General features: G+C 40.1%; 1 protein-coding gene across 1 annotated transcript in view; it reads left to right on the top strand.

Annotated features, from left to right (window-relative positions):
• The first annotated feature begins 959 nt into the window (after positions 1-959).
• The window catches only part of MED13 (mediator complex subunit 13), a 74,824-nt gene continuing 58,888 nt past the window's right edge, over positions 960-16,895 (top strand). Inside the window, exons 1-2 of the mRNA XM_067565742.1 lie at positions 960-2,751; positions 5,008-5,242. Of these exons, the coding sequence (XP_067421843.1) occupies positions 2,686-2,751; positions 5,008-5,242 (301 nt within the window). The 5' untranslated portion in view covers positions 960-2,685. The remainder of the gene's footprint in view (positions 2,752-5,007; positions 5,243-16,895) is intronic.

Here is a 16,895-nt window from a genome sequence, read left to right as displayed (position 1 = left end):
TATGAAAATCACATAAAATAATAAAGCTTTAAAGGTTGTATTCTACCTGCAACCTATTGAATGTGATATAACAGACCCACCATGATAGGGTTAATAAAATGTTCAGTATATTTAAAAAAACTTTAAAAGTTAATTTATTTTTGGAACTAAATGTTATGTTACTATAGTACCTCCAATTCTGAATAATTTCATACTGCTTCTGCAACTCTGTACAGTTCTGCAGCAGGGTAGAATTGATGGCTGTACAATCATGGAATACACAGTCTTGTTCACAATACCTGTCTATTCTAAAGAACTTTAAGATGCAAAACCCACTCTGTAAGTGCTGATTTGCTCTTGTGCGTTGACCCCAATCAGCCTGTGCCAGGATTTAGAGCTGACAGCCAGTGAGCAAAGACAAGAGTCCTCCTTGCCAGCGTTCAGGAGGCGTTGATAGGACTTGGATTTTGGGCTCACTCTTGTGTTTAGGGGCAGATGCTAGATGGTGGGTAGGATAATTGTTGAACCTGGGCTAGAATTTGAACCCAGTTGGCCCTTGTTCAGATGCTGCTGGGAGTCAGAAACAGATTACGCCTACTGGAGATTTGAACTAACTCTTTGGCTGAGTGGGGATTCAAACCCAAGATGGGGAGACAGAATTCAAGCCTGGGTCGAATGTGGGGCCTTGAGGAAAAGACCGAGGACTTTGATGTTTAAGCTCATTTCAAACCTGCAGCTCACCCCGCTGCGCTACGCCACAAAGCCCCGCTAGATGGCGACCTCTCAACGAGCAGCGAGCCGCACTTTCCCAGCTCCCGGGCGCTGCCGTGGACCCTAACGGCCAGGCTGCGCCAGTGCAGCCCCTTTCCCCGAACCTCGACGGCGGCCATCGCTGCTCGAGCCCACGTGACGCGGCGGCGACCAATCAGGGCGCGGAAGGGGGGGGCCCCCCAGACTCTCGTCCCTGTGGCCGCCATTAAAGAAAAAGGGGCTCGGAATTAGACGGGAGAAGAATCCCCCCCCTCTCTCGCTCCCCTCCCCCCTCCGGCCGGGACGCGACATGGGGGAGACCCGCTGACGGGAGCCGGGCGCTCAGGATGCCGCGGCCGGGCAGCCGCCGACAGAGGCACCGCTGAGGGAGGAGGCCCGCCAGCGGGGGCTTCGGGACACCGACTGCGGCCGCCGCACCAGCCGCCGCGTCCCTCTGTCTCCGCGCACGGCGGCGGGGCCGGAGCCTGTGGGGTTCGGCTCCTCAGCGGAGGAGAGCCCGGGGTTCGGCCCCCCTCCCCCCCCGCTGGCGAGAGCGGGGGGTTCGGCCCCCCCCGTCCGCGGAGGGTCGCGCGGATTCGGGGTTCAACCCCCCCTTTGGGCGGGCCCTCCCCCGAAGAGACGCTGCGGCCCCTCCTCCAGCCAGGGAGATCGCGGGGTTCAGCCTCCGTCGCCAGAGAGCTCGCCAGCCGAAGACTTTCGGGGCTCATCCCCCGCCTCCAGGGGAGACCTTGCGGGGTGCGCAGCGGCGGAGGGAGCCCCCCGCGCCAGCGTGCTGGGGGACGGAGGACCCACCCCTCGGGGGGGCTTTGGTGGGGTCGGCTCAATGTGGGGGGTAGGCCCCTGCTGACGCGACTTCGTGGGATTCAGGCGCCCGCTGGGAAAAGGGGGGCTCCACCCCTGGAGAAGATCTGCCCCGAAGAGACTTCCAGAGTCACCCACAGTCTCGCTCTTCGCCCCCCCCAGCGAAGAGTCTTCACGCGCAAGGGAGAATATTTGGGATTCACCTTTCAGATAAGAGGATTTTTTGGGGGGAGGGGTTATGCTCGCAAGAAAACATCCCTCCCTGGGCTGCTGAGGGAGCTTTTGGGGGTCCCCTTCTTACTCCAGAACCTCCCGGCGGATTTTGGGGGTGCACCGTGGGAGAATTTTACCCCACCCGTGGGAATTCTTAAGACTTACCTTGTTTCTGACAGCTGAAGTTTTTGTCTGATCTAATTTTTAATTTATTTGGAATATATTTTGAGGGGGAGAAGAAGCTGACACCCCCGTTTTACTCTCTTCCCCTCGGACTCTGTTATCAACCCACATCCACCCACCCCCCAGTCATTCCACTATTTGCCCCTCTCATCTGACGATTAAGAAAACAAGAGGAAGAACAGGGAGGTTGCTGGATTAATTGCCCCCTTGGATTATTTATTCCTCAACCCCCTCGTTTGGTGACTGAGATAAGAGGGAGGGATCGTGAACCCATTTTACCTCCTACCCCACTGGATTAAGTACCCCCACTCCTCTCCCCTTGTTGGATCAGTTACCCTCTTCTCCCCTTGGTCTTCGATTGAGTAGACAAGAGAAGCAGGGAGGATTGTGTATCTTAATCTCCCATCCTTGGATTATTGACCCTTTCCTTCTTTTCTCCCTCTTCCTTGTTGTCTTTACCCCGTTTTGGCAGAAGAGGAGGAAAGGTTCTGAATCTTTTACCCACTTTTCACTGCTCCCCTCCGGTGTATTTAACCTGCCACTATTCTCTGTGTGTGTGTCAGTGTAAATTCTTTATTTAATTGTGTTATTATTTGTGCGTGTGTGTGTGTAATCTCCCTCCCCCCCTTTCCTTCTGTGTCTCTCCCTCCCCTCTCAGTCTCTCTCTCTCTCTCTGTCTGTCTCTTTCTTTCTTGTCGGAGGCTGTGGGATAATGGCGTGTGGGTTGTGGCTGTGAGGATGAGTTCCTGCTTCGTGCCGAACGGGGCCAGCCTGGAGGATTGCCATTCCAACCTATTCTGTCTGGTAAGCGTCCACCAGCTGCAGACACGCTATACACACAGGGAAAGAGAGTTTTTTGGGGGGTTGGGTGGAAGGGGTAATGGAAGCTAAGCAGCCATTTTTAGCATAGCTTCTGCTGGATGAGTCCTTAGAGTAGGCCCTGCCTGGAACTAGACCCTCTGTTTTTCTCCCCCCTCCACCCACAACGTTGCCTGTCTAATCTTGTCTTTCCGTCTTGCTCTCCTCTTTTCAGGCTAGTATTACCCCAACACCTTGCTTTCCCCTTCTGTTTCCTTGTCCTCAACTTTTTCTGCTTTCTATTAATATTTTTAGCTATACCTTCTCACATCTTTATTTTAGTCCTGACAGGAGGTATGTAAGCTCCACTACTCCCCCTTTCCTCGGGCAAACTTTCTCTCCTCCTTCTCCCTGAGTGTCGCCCCAGAAAAAAATCTCAGCTAAAATTTTTTTTCCTTGCTTCTTAATGCTTTCTTTTGTTCATAATTTTTCTCTAAACAACTGTTTTTGGTGATACATTTTGTACAAAGGCACATGACATCCTGTATTTGTGTTGTGCACCATTTCACATCCTTATTTTTTTTACTGTGAAAGTGTTAATCTTCACTTTTGACAGCTCCTAAAGCCAACTTGATTTAATTGGGCTATGGTGCACTTTTTTGTGGCTGTGGGTATTGCTGACCTGTCTCATTTTCCTTTTAATGCAAATTAATTTGTATCAGGTTGACTGCTTGGTATTTATTATTATGGATGCTGTTGTAAGTAAAACCTGTGTCAGGCTGTTCTTGCTGGTGTATATTTTGGGGGAGGGGAATCTGGGCAACTTGAGCATGTCTGCAGGATAACTTGAGCATGTCTGCAGTATGAAGGCTGCATCAGCCCTGCAGTTCAGTATAAGCAACATCTTGTAAGTCTTTCAGAAGTACCAACTGTTGCAAATTCCTTAGCAACCGTGAATCCAAACTGCCTCACCTTCCTACTGAGCTAGGGGAGGTTACCCTATTAGATAAAATGTACAATAATCTTAATCGTTGTCATACCAGAAGGGAGGGCAGATGGGGGAATAAAACAGTGTGGGAAAAGGGGAACCCCTCGTATATGCTCATTTATGAGGCTGAATCCATTGGCAACTCCTGCCATGCATCTTGAGGTCACTGTTCAATTTAAAAAATGGTCTGGGTTTAAACATTGATCTCTTCAGCACAGTGTTGCTTTGTAAATAATAATTTAAGAATCGAGATTACCTGCACTAATAGGAAAAAGACTATCATTAGGAAAGGTAGAGTAAAACAGATTGTTGTGGTTTACAGGGATTTGGTGGATAAACTATATTAATTTCAGACGTAAGTTAAATGCATTTTTTTTTTTTTTTTTTTTTTTTTTTTGCAAAAAAAAAAATTTAGGATTTAATTTTGGGAGTGGGAGAAGAGGAGAATATGATGGTGTAGGGCATAGCGGGTGCACTTGAAAAGTTGCAGCTTGTTTGAAGTAGTTGCTCTCTCTAAAATAGGGAATTCTGTTATTACCAGTAGATCTTTCAAAGCGCTGGAACTTATTAAGGGTGTTCACTGAAGGTAGGTCTAGTGTATAGAGTTTTCCTGAAAGTATTGTGAATTTAAAATGCACAGAGGGAGCATACATAAGTGTTTGCCAAGATACATGATTAGTCTATAACTGTACAGTCATAAATAGTTTGAAAACAATTTCATTAATGGTTGCTGTTCACCTCTCGTATTTTAGCAAGTTTTGCTGACTTTAACAAGTTGGAGAGGCAAGGCAGATGAGGTAGTATCCTTTACTGGACCAACGTCAGTTGGTGAAAAAGACAAGCTTTCGAGCTACACAGAACTCTTCTTCAGGTCTCTTCTGAGTAGACCAAGACAGCTAAAACGACAGTGCAAACATTTAAGAACTTGATCAGTTTATTGCAATTTTGCTTCGGGTATTAATACTTACAGCAGTTATTTAAAGATAGAAGTTGATAGATGTTAAGCAAGCTGCAAGTCATAGTTTAGGACATAAGCTGTCTTTATCATCTTCCCGTTCAACAGAGTTCAGTAAATTTTAGAAAATATTTTTTTGGTACGTTTTTGTTAAAAATGTAGAAGCATGGATTATTCCTTCTCTCTCTTTTTTTTTTTAAATCACATCAACTAGGAACTTCCTTCTAATGGAGGAACTAGAAATAACTTTTGGATTTAGTAAATCTTGTTTCCCCCAAATATTTTTCATCTAATTCTTTTTTCTGTTTTCCTTCTGCAGGCTGATTTAACTGGGATTAAATGGAAACGATACGTATGGCAGGGTCCAACATCTGCCCCAATTCTCTTTCCGGTAACGGAAGAGGACCCCATTTTGAGCAGTTTCAGTCGCTGCCTGAAGGCTGATGTACTGAGTGTTTGGCGGCGCGATCAGAGACCTGGACGCAGAGAGCTGTGGATATTTTGGTGGGGCGACGACCCCCACTTTGCTGATCTTATTCATCATGACCTCTCAGGTAAAAGAGAATGGACTGAATAAAATCTAATCAGTCAATCAACAAAGGTATTTTGCATTTCTTTTGTACTTAATTTGTTCCAGCTTTAAAACAGAGTGGATAAAGACATAGTTTATTTTCTATAGTGATATGGCATACTTACAAGTTCCATCACTTTGAGTTTATGATGGTGGGTGGAGGCCTCCCAGGGAACCGAATTGCTATGAGGGTGGGATCTTATCAAAACTAAGCTTCTGTCTCGAGTTGTGTACTGATACGGTTTTGTGTCTGTCTGTGTTTAGGGTGGCTGTTTTTATTGATAGAAACAAGGAACAACTTTTTTTGCTCTTTTATTATGCTTTTTTGAAAACTGAAGTGAGTGTCTTGAATTTGGACAGAATTGTCTCAAAAACAAAGATGGGCAGGAGCCTGTGGCAGTGGCTCAGGTGTGGGATGATTTCATATTTAAAAAATGTTTGGTATTTGTAGGTGATCAGAATTTATCTTGGATCTCCATGCTATTTTTAAGGTATGGGGAAAAATTATGGAACCAGCTGGAGTTGTCTCTGGAAGTATAGACATGGTCAACATTTTCAAATAAAGGCGCCTAAATAAGGCACCTCTTAGGGTAGGGAGGTAGACTCCTGAGACTCTTCTGTATTAAGACTCTCTTATTTTCTTTCAGAAGTGCTGAGAGACTGTTAAAATCCATTACTTTAAAGCCAATGAGAGCTTACCACTTCTGAAAGTCAGATCATTCTTATTTGCGTGTCTAAATATAGATTTTGGTGCCCAACTTTAGGCATCTTCTTTTGGAAAAAATTGGCTTATGATTTTATTTTCCAATATAGCTTTTTAATATAATCCTGTTGACAAATGAGTGCTTCCCGTTTTGTGTTTTGCTTGGAGAGCTAAGTTTTAAACCATTACCTTTGTATGCAGTCTTTCCAGTTGGCTTACAGGTACTTATTTTTATACAGTAATACTAAGAAGTCATATTGTACTTAGACTTCAAAATAATGAGCAGCATTCAGATTGCAGAATTGTAAAATGAAGTCTAGTTTCCATTTGTAATGCTTTCGATGAGCATGGAAGTCTGTGGGTACTTGTTCTTTTCAGGGGACCGTTTTCTATCGGATGAATAAATGGTACTTGAGAGAACCAGAATCCATTAATACTGTCAATGTAATTGTGGACATACCAAAAAGCAAATACGAAGTTGAAGTGCTACTGAGCAATCTGATTTGAAACAGTCTTGTAATCTGTAGAATTTCCATATGTACAGCAACTTCATAGAAAGGAGCTTCATGTTTTATGCAATAAAAATATATTATGTACTGGAAAAGACTCAAGTACTAAAATTACAGATGTTTTTGATGATGTATTTGAGTTAGCAAGAATTGGAATACTGCTGCAGCTCCTACTAGGAGCCCTGGAAATGGAAACGTCTCAAGTCACTTATGGAGCAATCTGCTAAATGGTATAGTACACCTACAGCTTCCTTAGTTTGCTGTATGAATGTCCTTTCTCCTGACCTGCTGGGACCATCTTTTGTATGGTTAGATAAAATTTAGACTCCATGCTGTTTTTGTCCTGGGCTGCTCCTGAGTGAAGACCAATACTTGTGCAGAAGTTTCTATGTAAGTTTTTTGTATGCTGTTGTCTGCTAAGGAGTAGGGTGATAAAAATATTATCTATTTTTAAATACTTCATGAACACGAAGTTAAACCAGGGGCTCATGTAGGATTGAGCCCAAGTTTCTGAACTTGTCCGCTGTATTTAGTGTGATACATTTTATTTATTTGGTCAGTATTCAGAATTTAAAAAAAATCATTAGTGGGTAACTTTGAAGTGGTAGATACCACCAGCCATGGGGGAAGGGGGTACCTTGCAGCTCAGTTTTCTGAGCTAACGTCTGTGAGGCTCACAGATTGTCTTTGGGACTTCAGTGTACATGTGGATGGGCCAGCATATGGCTTCCTGGAAGTGATGAACTGAGTTGTCTTACCTAGAATTAGTGGAGCACTGATACAGAATTGGTTGGTTGCTCAACCTTATTTTTGGGTCTGTTTTGGATATTTAATTTATTTGTTGGGGCCTTTTTTGGGTTGGATGTGTTTGACATTCTGTTCCATCCTTGTCACTTGTTACACTCTCATGGAAAAGATAACTTGCTTTCAGACTGAGGTGTGCTCTCTGTTGTTCAAATCCTTGCTCATGCTGTTTGGTGAAAACTGTGTGGCTATAATACATTACCAGGCATTATCAGTATTATTACTTAGCAAACTGAGGATGTTGACTATCCTTTGGTGAGATGCGGACGTCATCATGTTTAAGAAACATCCTTATGATGCTAGAGAGTGTGTCATTTATTGCCTAGTAACAATCCTCTTTTAGGAAAAAGTGATTTGAGAAGGCAGTAGTTACTGGTATCCAAGCATGACTGGAAATGAGTAACAGTCGAGGTTCTGGCCTCCCTTTGGAGATGAAACTTTGCTTGTTAGGGGGCCATAAATCATTGGTCATGTGAGACTTTTTTTAGGCAGCTTTTGATTTGCCATTAGCTGTAGCTTGACATTGCTTGTTTTGGAAGTGCTCTTGGTGATGATCAACTTGCTGAGGGGTCTGAAATATGGCATCCTTCAAGGATCTTTCTTATTACCTCTACAGTATCTCCTGGCAAGATAATTTCTAAACATAGTATAGTCCCATTTATATGGCATGCCATTGTATATCTCTTGCCCTGTGGAAGCTCATTCTTTGCCCTGGCAGAATGTTTGAATGATTTTGCCAGCTGGCTTATCTGAACTCCGTACATCTAGCCTTGGGTAATAGGTCTTGTTGCTGGTAGAGGTTATTTATATGAGGGGTTCTACTCCTTGTTTCCCCAGTTTGAGGTGATTTATTCAGAGGTATCTGGTTAAGAATTTTTATGTCTCTTTCAGTCACACCTTTTCTGAGAGAGCCATTTATTAAATGTTATAGGAAAACTACTTAATCTGCTCTACCTGTTGCATTATTTTATCCTGTGACAATTTTGCAATGGTAACATCTTGTAGCAGCAAAGGGGCATGATCAAAGTAAATCCCTCCCTGCAAGGCTTAAAGTAGGATATCTCCACTACATACAGCTGTTCAGAATGCTGCAGCACAGTATCTCACTGGCTTGAGCAATCATAGTTGTATTACATCTGTCCTGCTCTGTGTTCTTCAGTGGCTGACTATATAAATGTAAATGTAGGGGTTGAAGTTGGGAATATTGGGTTTTGAACATTGTATAGGTACAGATTGTGCTCAAGACCTAATTCTGAGGCAATAGCTGCACTTTGACTTTGACCCACGTTTTACGGATTCCACCATTGTGCCTTTGGCCAGCCAGCACGTTATACCTTTTACTGTGGTGAGCTGTAAAATGTGGAACTCTCTTCCCCTCCTTCTCTCTGTTCATCTTTCATAACTTCTAAAAATCTCCTTTTAATTTGCAAGTGCTGCACTACTTTTGGCCCTATATTTATTAACTTCATCTATTCCTTTTTGCATTAGCCCCCTTGTTTGTTTGTACAGCTCCCAGCATGCTTTGGGGGTGGTTCTTTATAAATTAATATTAGTTTTGGCTCTGCATTAGACTTACAGGAAGGTGCAAGCTAGAACAAGAAAAATAATGGTTGATATCTAAAAGGTTTTTCAGAAGTCACTGCAGGCATGCATATTTGTTTGGTCTTCATGTTAAAAATGACAGTCTTGAGCTCTTTTGGATTCCAAATGGCAGCAGATATTTCTGTGTGTTGGCTAGAGAAGTACATAATTGCAGAGATTCTCAAACTTTCATAATGGGGACAACGTTGTAATAGAAGTATGTCTCATGGATCATCTCCCCTCCACCTCCGAATCATGTGGACAAGTTAAACTGTATGAAATATCTTTAGCTTTTTATACAGAAACCACTGTAAGAGCCTGTATCATGTGACTAGCCAGTGGTCTACAGACCCCCTAGCAAGTGGTCCACTAAACAGTTTGAGAACCACTTCACTAATGGTTTACTCACTTCGTTGGCAGTGCTTACTTTTGACGTATATTCTTGTTTAATAAATGTCACACGACAAAACTTTGCACCAGATGTCCGTGTAGTGAGCCTAAGTAACTTATCCGTTGTAGCCTCCCATGTGTCTGTATGGTACAGTGGGTAGCAGTAAATCTTTCTCTTCCTCTGCCTGCTTCTAGACTTTTTTTTGCTTATTGAAGTTCACTGTACAACATAGTCTTTGGCATTCTGGTGTCCTCCATGTGGAGACATGTCCATTTCAGCAAAACTGTGCTAATAAAAATTGCTCAGTCTGTTTGTACAATCTCTTTACAGAATGTCTTTGTGATTTTTATCTTGCTATTTGATATGCATAATAGCTTGAAGGTGCTGTTGATTAAATCTTTCCAGCTCTTTGCTGTGCCGGCAATAACATGTCTATGTTTTGCATCTGTGGAGTAAGGTGAAAATTGTTACTGCATAGTAAATGTGAACTTTAGGCTCATGAGATAATATACTTGTTCTAGACTCAATATCGTTTGCAGAATGTACATTTTAGAAATTCAGCCAGAGGCTCTTTGATCACTGAGGATGGTGTTTGTCAAAACTCCTCTAGCATAAGTGAAATCCATCTGTATACATAATTACTCTCCAAACTTAAAAAAAAAAAAAAAAAAGAACAAAAAAATTGTCAAGTTAAATGTGGCTAAATGTCATGGTTTATATTTTACACTTGCTTGCAGTTTTCTCTTCGTTGTGGCATATGTGTGTTCTGCCCAGTGTCAAAACACAATGCCATGTCTGGCATGACAAGCTTAACTTGATTTTCATGAAAAAGTTACTAAGGACTGAAGCAATCTTAAAATCCCTATAAGCAAGCACAATATCTACTTCTAGAAATGTAAATATTCTGCTGGGTTTAAAAAAAAAAATTTCCTCCAGGTGGATGGACACTTATGAATATACTATGGGTGACGCATACATTACATTCAGACTTTTGCAAAGACTTAACATTTCTAAAGAAAAGGCTGGTTTGTATCTTGTCACAACTACAGTGATGGTAGGTAAGGTATAATATAGTTTGGTAGAATATGTGATCTTGGACAGTAGCTCATATCTGAACTGGTTCTCAGTCAAGGAAACTGTCCAAACAATGTGCATGACTGAAGGCTATTCTGTGGAACACAGATACTTCTCTTCACTAGAAATAGGATTAAAGTGCATTGTTAAATGTATTTTAATGGGTTTGCTGCATTTGTATATAGTTAAGTTTCACATGAAATAATTACCATTTTCATAATAAGTGAATGATGTATTGTAACTTTTCCTTTTGTTTCCCTATTAATGTTTTAATTAAAAAAAAAACCCCACAACGAACATAAACTATGCATAATACACAAACATCTTATGTTAAACATTTGCTATCCTAATTATAGTTTAAACATTTCATAATATATAATATGAACAGTTTAAAATATAAATCAATTTGTATTGCACAGTTAACAAATGTTTTGTTTATAAAATCTAATTAGTTTTAAATCTTCTGCTTTATTTTATGTACAGAGAGATTGAAAAAATTAATTGAATAAGATTAAGATAAAGAGAGAAAGAACAGAAGGAAACGTTTGGGGGGGAAGAAGTGGGCAGAGAAAAGGAAGTTGTTGTTACTTTTGCTAATAGTAGTAGAATCTTGAATTCTTTGTCACTCAATTTAACTGGATAATTCTGTTTTTTTTAAATCCAGTAATGGGTAGTATCTTCCTAAATTTAATTTTAATGCAAATTAAGCATTGACTTTAATTTTGAAATGTGGGGGTTTTTTTTTGTTTTTTGTTTTTAAATTGTAACACTTGGCTTAAAGTTTTATTGTATATTGCAGGGGTGGCCAAACCGTGGCTCATTAGCCGCGTGCAGCTCTTTGCAGTTAAAGTGCAGCTCTTGTAATCCCCTGTGCCTCCAACCCCCATTCTCTGCCTACCAGACTCGGGTGGGGAGCTCAGAGTTTTTGCCCTGTGGCAAGGTGGTGGGGCTAGAGGATTCTTCCCAGCAAGGAGGGGGGAATATTAAGGGGTCAGTAAGTTTGGCCACCCCTTGTATATTGATATGCTTACTACAGTTTCATACTACATTCGCTGGCAGCTGCCACCCCAGTAAGTTGAGGCTTAACTGGGGCATGTGGTTTGATTAACGCAAAACTTTGATTTATATATTGTCTGTATTTATGTCTGGGCTATTGGTGTAGGGTGGGGGAGAGAGGGTGAGCAATAGGCTTTTAAAGCCAGATACAACAAAATTTACACATACCAAGAAGTGATCTGTTTTCATATAATTAAAGTGATGTTAAAATGGTTGTCCAAAGTGCAAGTTGAATTCATTGTTTGTGATATGTGAAGTTTGCTATTGCTTAAAACACTTAGAGATATCTCTCAATAGGTGTTAACTGAATGTTTTTAATATAATTTTAAAATATCTTCCTGATTTATTTATCCTCTCAGTAGCTTGGGACGCAACTCTGGCTATTCATGGTGTTTGAGTCCTGGTCTACAATACAAACTTGCTACTTGGGGTGTACAAAAATCCATAGTTATACAAGTGACACAGTTATGCTGACGACAGGCGGGCTTTTCCCTTTGACCTAGCTACCACCTCTTCATGTAGTGGAGTATCTGTGCTTACGGGAGAAGCTCTCCCATCAGCATCTTCACTAAGTGTTACAGTGGCACAGTAAGTATAGACAAGCCTTGAGATACTGGAGGAAATAAAGTTCTTGTATTTTGATGGGTTCTTGGAAATATATACTTTAACATATTGAATATCTGAGTCCTATATTACTGGTTTTGAAGGTTTCAAACCTGTTTTTGTATTACTTTAAGTATACATTAAGCAAAGGATGATTTACAGTAAAAGGATGCTGACAAGTAATAATTGGGCCACAAATCTAGATATTTTTTTTTTTTGGTAGCAAATAAGGTTTTACAAAATCTGAGTCAGAAACATTTCATGACAACTTTCTTCAAAACATACTACAAGTTTTTGCATTAATCAAACCATATTTCCAGACTTTGCAGTAATGTGCTGATCCAAAAGCCTAAACCCTAAAAGTAAAATGGACTGTAAACAAAAATGAAACTGACGTTTTCATTGTGTAGGGTCCAAATTGAAGAAAAATACAGAGTAAATAGCAAATTTGATGAAAGCAAACTAGACTTCTGAAATTGTTTCTGTTCAATACATTTCTGGCGGCGGTAATTTGAATAAGCAGTTTGTTTATTTAAATATGAACTGTTTTGAAAGCAGTGGCTAGAAGAGTAACACTTCACTCCATTTTATAATACAGATTAGTTTCACTTAAGACTTAAATCTTTAAGGTAAAATGTGACTGTTCAGAGTGGGGCAAAGTTAAATGCAATACTGTTGGGGATGAAGTATTATTAATACAGAAACTGGGAGGCAAAATGAAGTTAATCTTGTTTCATGGATTATGGCATACACCATTGTCAGGAGAGGGAGGAGAAAGATGAACTGGATAGCTAGAGGACTGATAAATGTGATACAGTGCCTCTAACCTTAGGGTTGCCAGAACAAATCCAGTTAGTTAGGTCAGTAGTTATTTGAAAGCTTACCATCTGAAGATTTTTTCAATGGCTTTTGTGAATTGATGGTGTCAGTCCAGGTCCCAATAGACAAGTATCTACATTGTCCCCACCACCACATTCTGTATGCCAGAGAACGAAGTTGAAACATTATACTGCCACTGCTTGTGTAGTTTATCTATGTTTTTATACCACACTGAGTACCTATATTGCAAAAGTATAGTACTTGATGCTGTACTTGACTTGTGTACACACAGAGCACTTCAGATGAGTGTTGTCAATAAGATTAAAGGGACATCAAGGCTTCTTTTAAAATCACCCCTTCCTCTCTCTCTCTCTCTTTTTTAACACATTAATGTTACTAGTAACATCTAAGATTATACTAATTGAAAGAGATTAGAGGACAAAAACATTTTCCCTCCTCCCCTCCCCAAGTTGGTTTACTTGGTGCATTTGACATGATTGTGTACGGTCAGTTTCACTGTTTCCCTGTTACTTGGCTTTCCCTGTTGCTGTGAGACCCAGAGCAACCTGGAAGAAAAACTTTTTAAACCAGTGTAAAAAAGTTGGCAGGAGAGACTTGGGCAGGTGTTGTACTTAAAACTATTTTTCCCCCTTTTTTGGGAAACTGAGTAGAGATCAAGTTTTTATTTTTTCACACGGACTTCAAGCACATTTCTAAATGTGAATTAGTTTTTTGTTTACACTGCTTAACCTGATCATCTATATAACCTTGAATATGCTGTTTTTGAAAAAAGTAAAAATCTATCCTATTTAACTCTCCTTTTCTGTAGGATTATATAATGCATTCAGACTAAGTAGACCAACTTTTTCTAGATTTTACTACCTAGAGAGAGGTTTTTATTTTAAAGCCTGAAAATACTATACTTACAATTTTACTTTGTGTCCATGATCCTGGAAACCAGCGTCCTCTCAGGTTGTAGACTGCTGGATGGCAGTTTTCATATTTGGCCTTGGGGTTTAAGGGGTGCGTGTGTGTTTGTTTGTTTGTTTGTTGTTTTTCATGCTATGCTTCTGTGAGTAGAAGGGTAAGATTGATTTAAAAAAAAAATTTCAGCAAAGCAGTGTTGCCAGCCCTCATGATTTTATTACATAGAGCCAAGTTCCTGGTGACAGGTGATGTGGTGATCTCAGCTTTCATTTAAGAAGGAGAAAAAGTTTGTTTCTTGCCTTTGTGGTTGCAGAGAAAAGTTTTGAAATTGTGATGAGTGCACCTTGAAGGCTCAAAAACCAGAAAACAAAATGTGAATATTTTTTAAGACACTCATGAGGTTCAGGAACTGATTGATGATTTTTGTATTTTGGGGTGGGTGATACTGGTAAAGAATTTGCTCTAGGATTCCTTCAAGCAGTCTTACAAAGTTTTGCTATTGTTCTGGCAGGGATGGCTGCTCAGTGCTTCACTTCTTTCTATACTTATTCTATCAGTGAGGGTTACTTTTTTCATAGAACCACTCTATCATTTGTTTCTGAAGATGACTGCAGGTGCAGAGATTAAATAACTTTTTTATTAGGGTCTGTGGGACATCTCTCTAGGTCATTTAATGCATAGAACTATTTGCATCTGAGAATGTCACACTTAATATTTTGGTAGAATTGAAAAGGGGAAATAACTTCACCAGCTGATTGCCTGACAAAGAAGGAAGGCAGCCAGTCCAAACAACTAGGTTAAAGTTTCACATTTCAACAATTTATAGTGATATTTTTAATTGAAGAAACTTAATTGTTTCATGGCAGAATAGAGCTTTGTGTCCCCATGAAACATAAATCCTAGAAACTTAAACCAATTGAGCAGTTCCTCTATAGAGAGAACAACATCAGAATTTGACTTGAGTGCTCCAAGTACTTGGGGTTAAGATTTTCTGGTGCCAGTGCTAGCTTGTCTTCCTGTTCCTGCTTGTATACTGCCTAGAATGATAGGGGCCAAATCTAGCTAAGACCTCTAGAAGCTACCACAAGACAATCACATGGCAAATGCCCCAAGTACTCAAAACTTAATGAAAACACATGGGAAATGTGTGTGTGGATTTTTGTTTCCTTCTTCTCTTGGCATGGAGAAGGCCATATCAGCTGGTTGCAGTTTTAGAAATGCTCCAACAGTTGTCTGGGCAAACATTAGCAATTTGTTAATCTCTTTCTATAAAGCAGTGCTCTTCCAGGGTGTGTGTAAACTAGGGAAACTGGGACCTGTGATGCTCCACCAATGACAGCAACAGTGGAGGCTATGCTGTAAATAGAGTTCAGATATGTGTAGTATCCTTGTCTTAAGAATTGTTTAAAGACAAGCCTGCCACTGCTGAATTTAGAATGAAAATTATGAATGTTAATTCCAAAAATCTGTCCAATGTATTAATTTCTCCAAATATAATGGTGTATTAAACTGAATATGTAAGGGACTTTTGAAGGCTGTTCTGAATTTAAACCCGTTATGGTCTCCGTGTGCCTTCAAGATGATATAAACTTGCCTTTATTTTGCAAGATATATACATCTAGCATTTGATTGTAGTTCGACTTGAGGGACTGTCTCAGGATTTCCCTAACTGAGAGGTCTATTCTCCCTCTGCGCATAAACTCCCGTTAATGTTAATGGGCGTTGTATGCCCATTGGGGCAGAACAGACCCCCACAGAAAGCATCAAATTTTACCTAATATTTTCCAGGTAATTAGAGTAAATGAGAAGAAGGTGCCTGATATTTAAATTGTTGTAGACATTAAGTTCAGCCAGAAGAGTCTCTCATCTTTTTAATTTAAAGATGAAATTTTACATATAGCTGACTAAGTGTTTCCCCTCCGATTGGAATGCCTTTTATTTAGAAAAGTTTTAATATAAAACCTATCCCAGGCCTTTTAAAGATGACTTGCGTTCTGATTTCTGGTGAATTGAACACTTTTGGTACAATTTAGAAATCACTTATTTAAGAATGGAAACACTTTTGGATATTGGTATTTGAATACATTTTTAGGTCAGTTCATTCTTACATATCCTAATCAATGCTTGTAAGTATCCTACAGACGTTCATTTCTGAAATCAAAATCTAAATTTCTTGCATATACCATATTAGAACATAGATGGGTCTGAATTATTCCTATATTCCAGGTTTGTTCCCGTCGGAGAATTATTTTCATTAATTGACAAACAATCAAGATCACACTAAGGATTTGTATAACACACATACTTAATGACATGGTTAAAGATTATTATTATTATTGAATAGCATGTACAAAGTAACCATTTTATGTAAAATTGTTCTCAGGAGCCAAAGATTCGAGATAAAATGAAAGAATACTTAAAATAGATCCGGTCTAATTTCTGAGTGCTGTAGTGAAATTGTAATGAAGGTCTTTAATCTTAATTTTTTAGTATGGTAGGTGACATTAGATGCTCTCCCAGCAGACTATGGCTGTGTCTGTTCACACCTAACCTGTCTAAATTAGCCATTTAAATGACTTTATGGTAGAATTTGACTAGTATCATTGCAAATAAACTTGCTATAAACTTTCAGAACTCTCTTCTTCTTCTTTCATGGCTGTAATATATACCAGTATGCATTTGAGATTGGATCTTAGTGGATATCTGTTCTTTAGGCACAGCCCTTAAGGAACAAAGGTCTCATCAAGAATGAGTTGGTGCAGGCTAGATTAGTTATGAATGCTTGTATAATCCTGATAGCATGTGAAATTCTGATATTGACCGTCTCTCTTCTTATGGATATATTTTTAGTTGTAAGCCAATAACTTACGTTGATAGATTAACACTTTTTTAGTGGCTTTGGAGGAAAATAAGAGACTGATGTCGTGTAGGAAAATGAAATGGTTGGGGAAAAACTCCCTTCTTTGAGTGCATACTTTGATCATTGAAATGCAGACCCTGAATTATTATAGTATTTGCAAAGATTCCTTTCTCTACCTTTCTTTCCCCTACCTATACACTATTACCCCCAAAACAAAATTGGGCATAATAACAGGAAATACCTGTTCTTAGAAGCACCATAATAAAAGGTAATTGCTTAGGATTTTATTGTAAATTTGAGATCACTTAA

The sequence above is a fragment of the Emydura macquarii genome, unplaced genomic scaffold (assembly GCF_026122565.2).
Source record: "Emydura macquarii macquarii isolate MOO-44397 ecotype Brisbane River unplaced genomic scaffold, CSIRO-AGI_Emac_v2 contig_2699, whole genome shotgun sequence".
Taxonomy (NCBI): domain Eukaryota; kingdom Metazoa; phylum Chordata; order Testudines; family Chelidae; genus Emydura; species Emydura macquarii.
The sequence above is the reverse complement of the archived record's forward strand: the minus strand, read 5'-3'. Positions and strand labels throughout refer to the sequence as shown.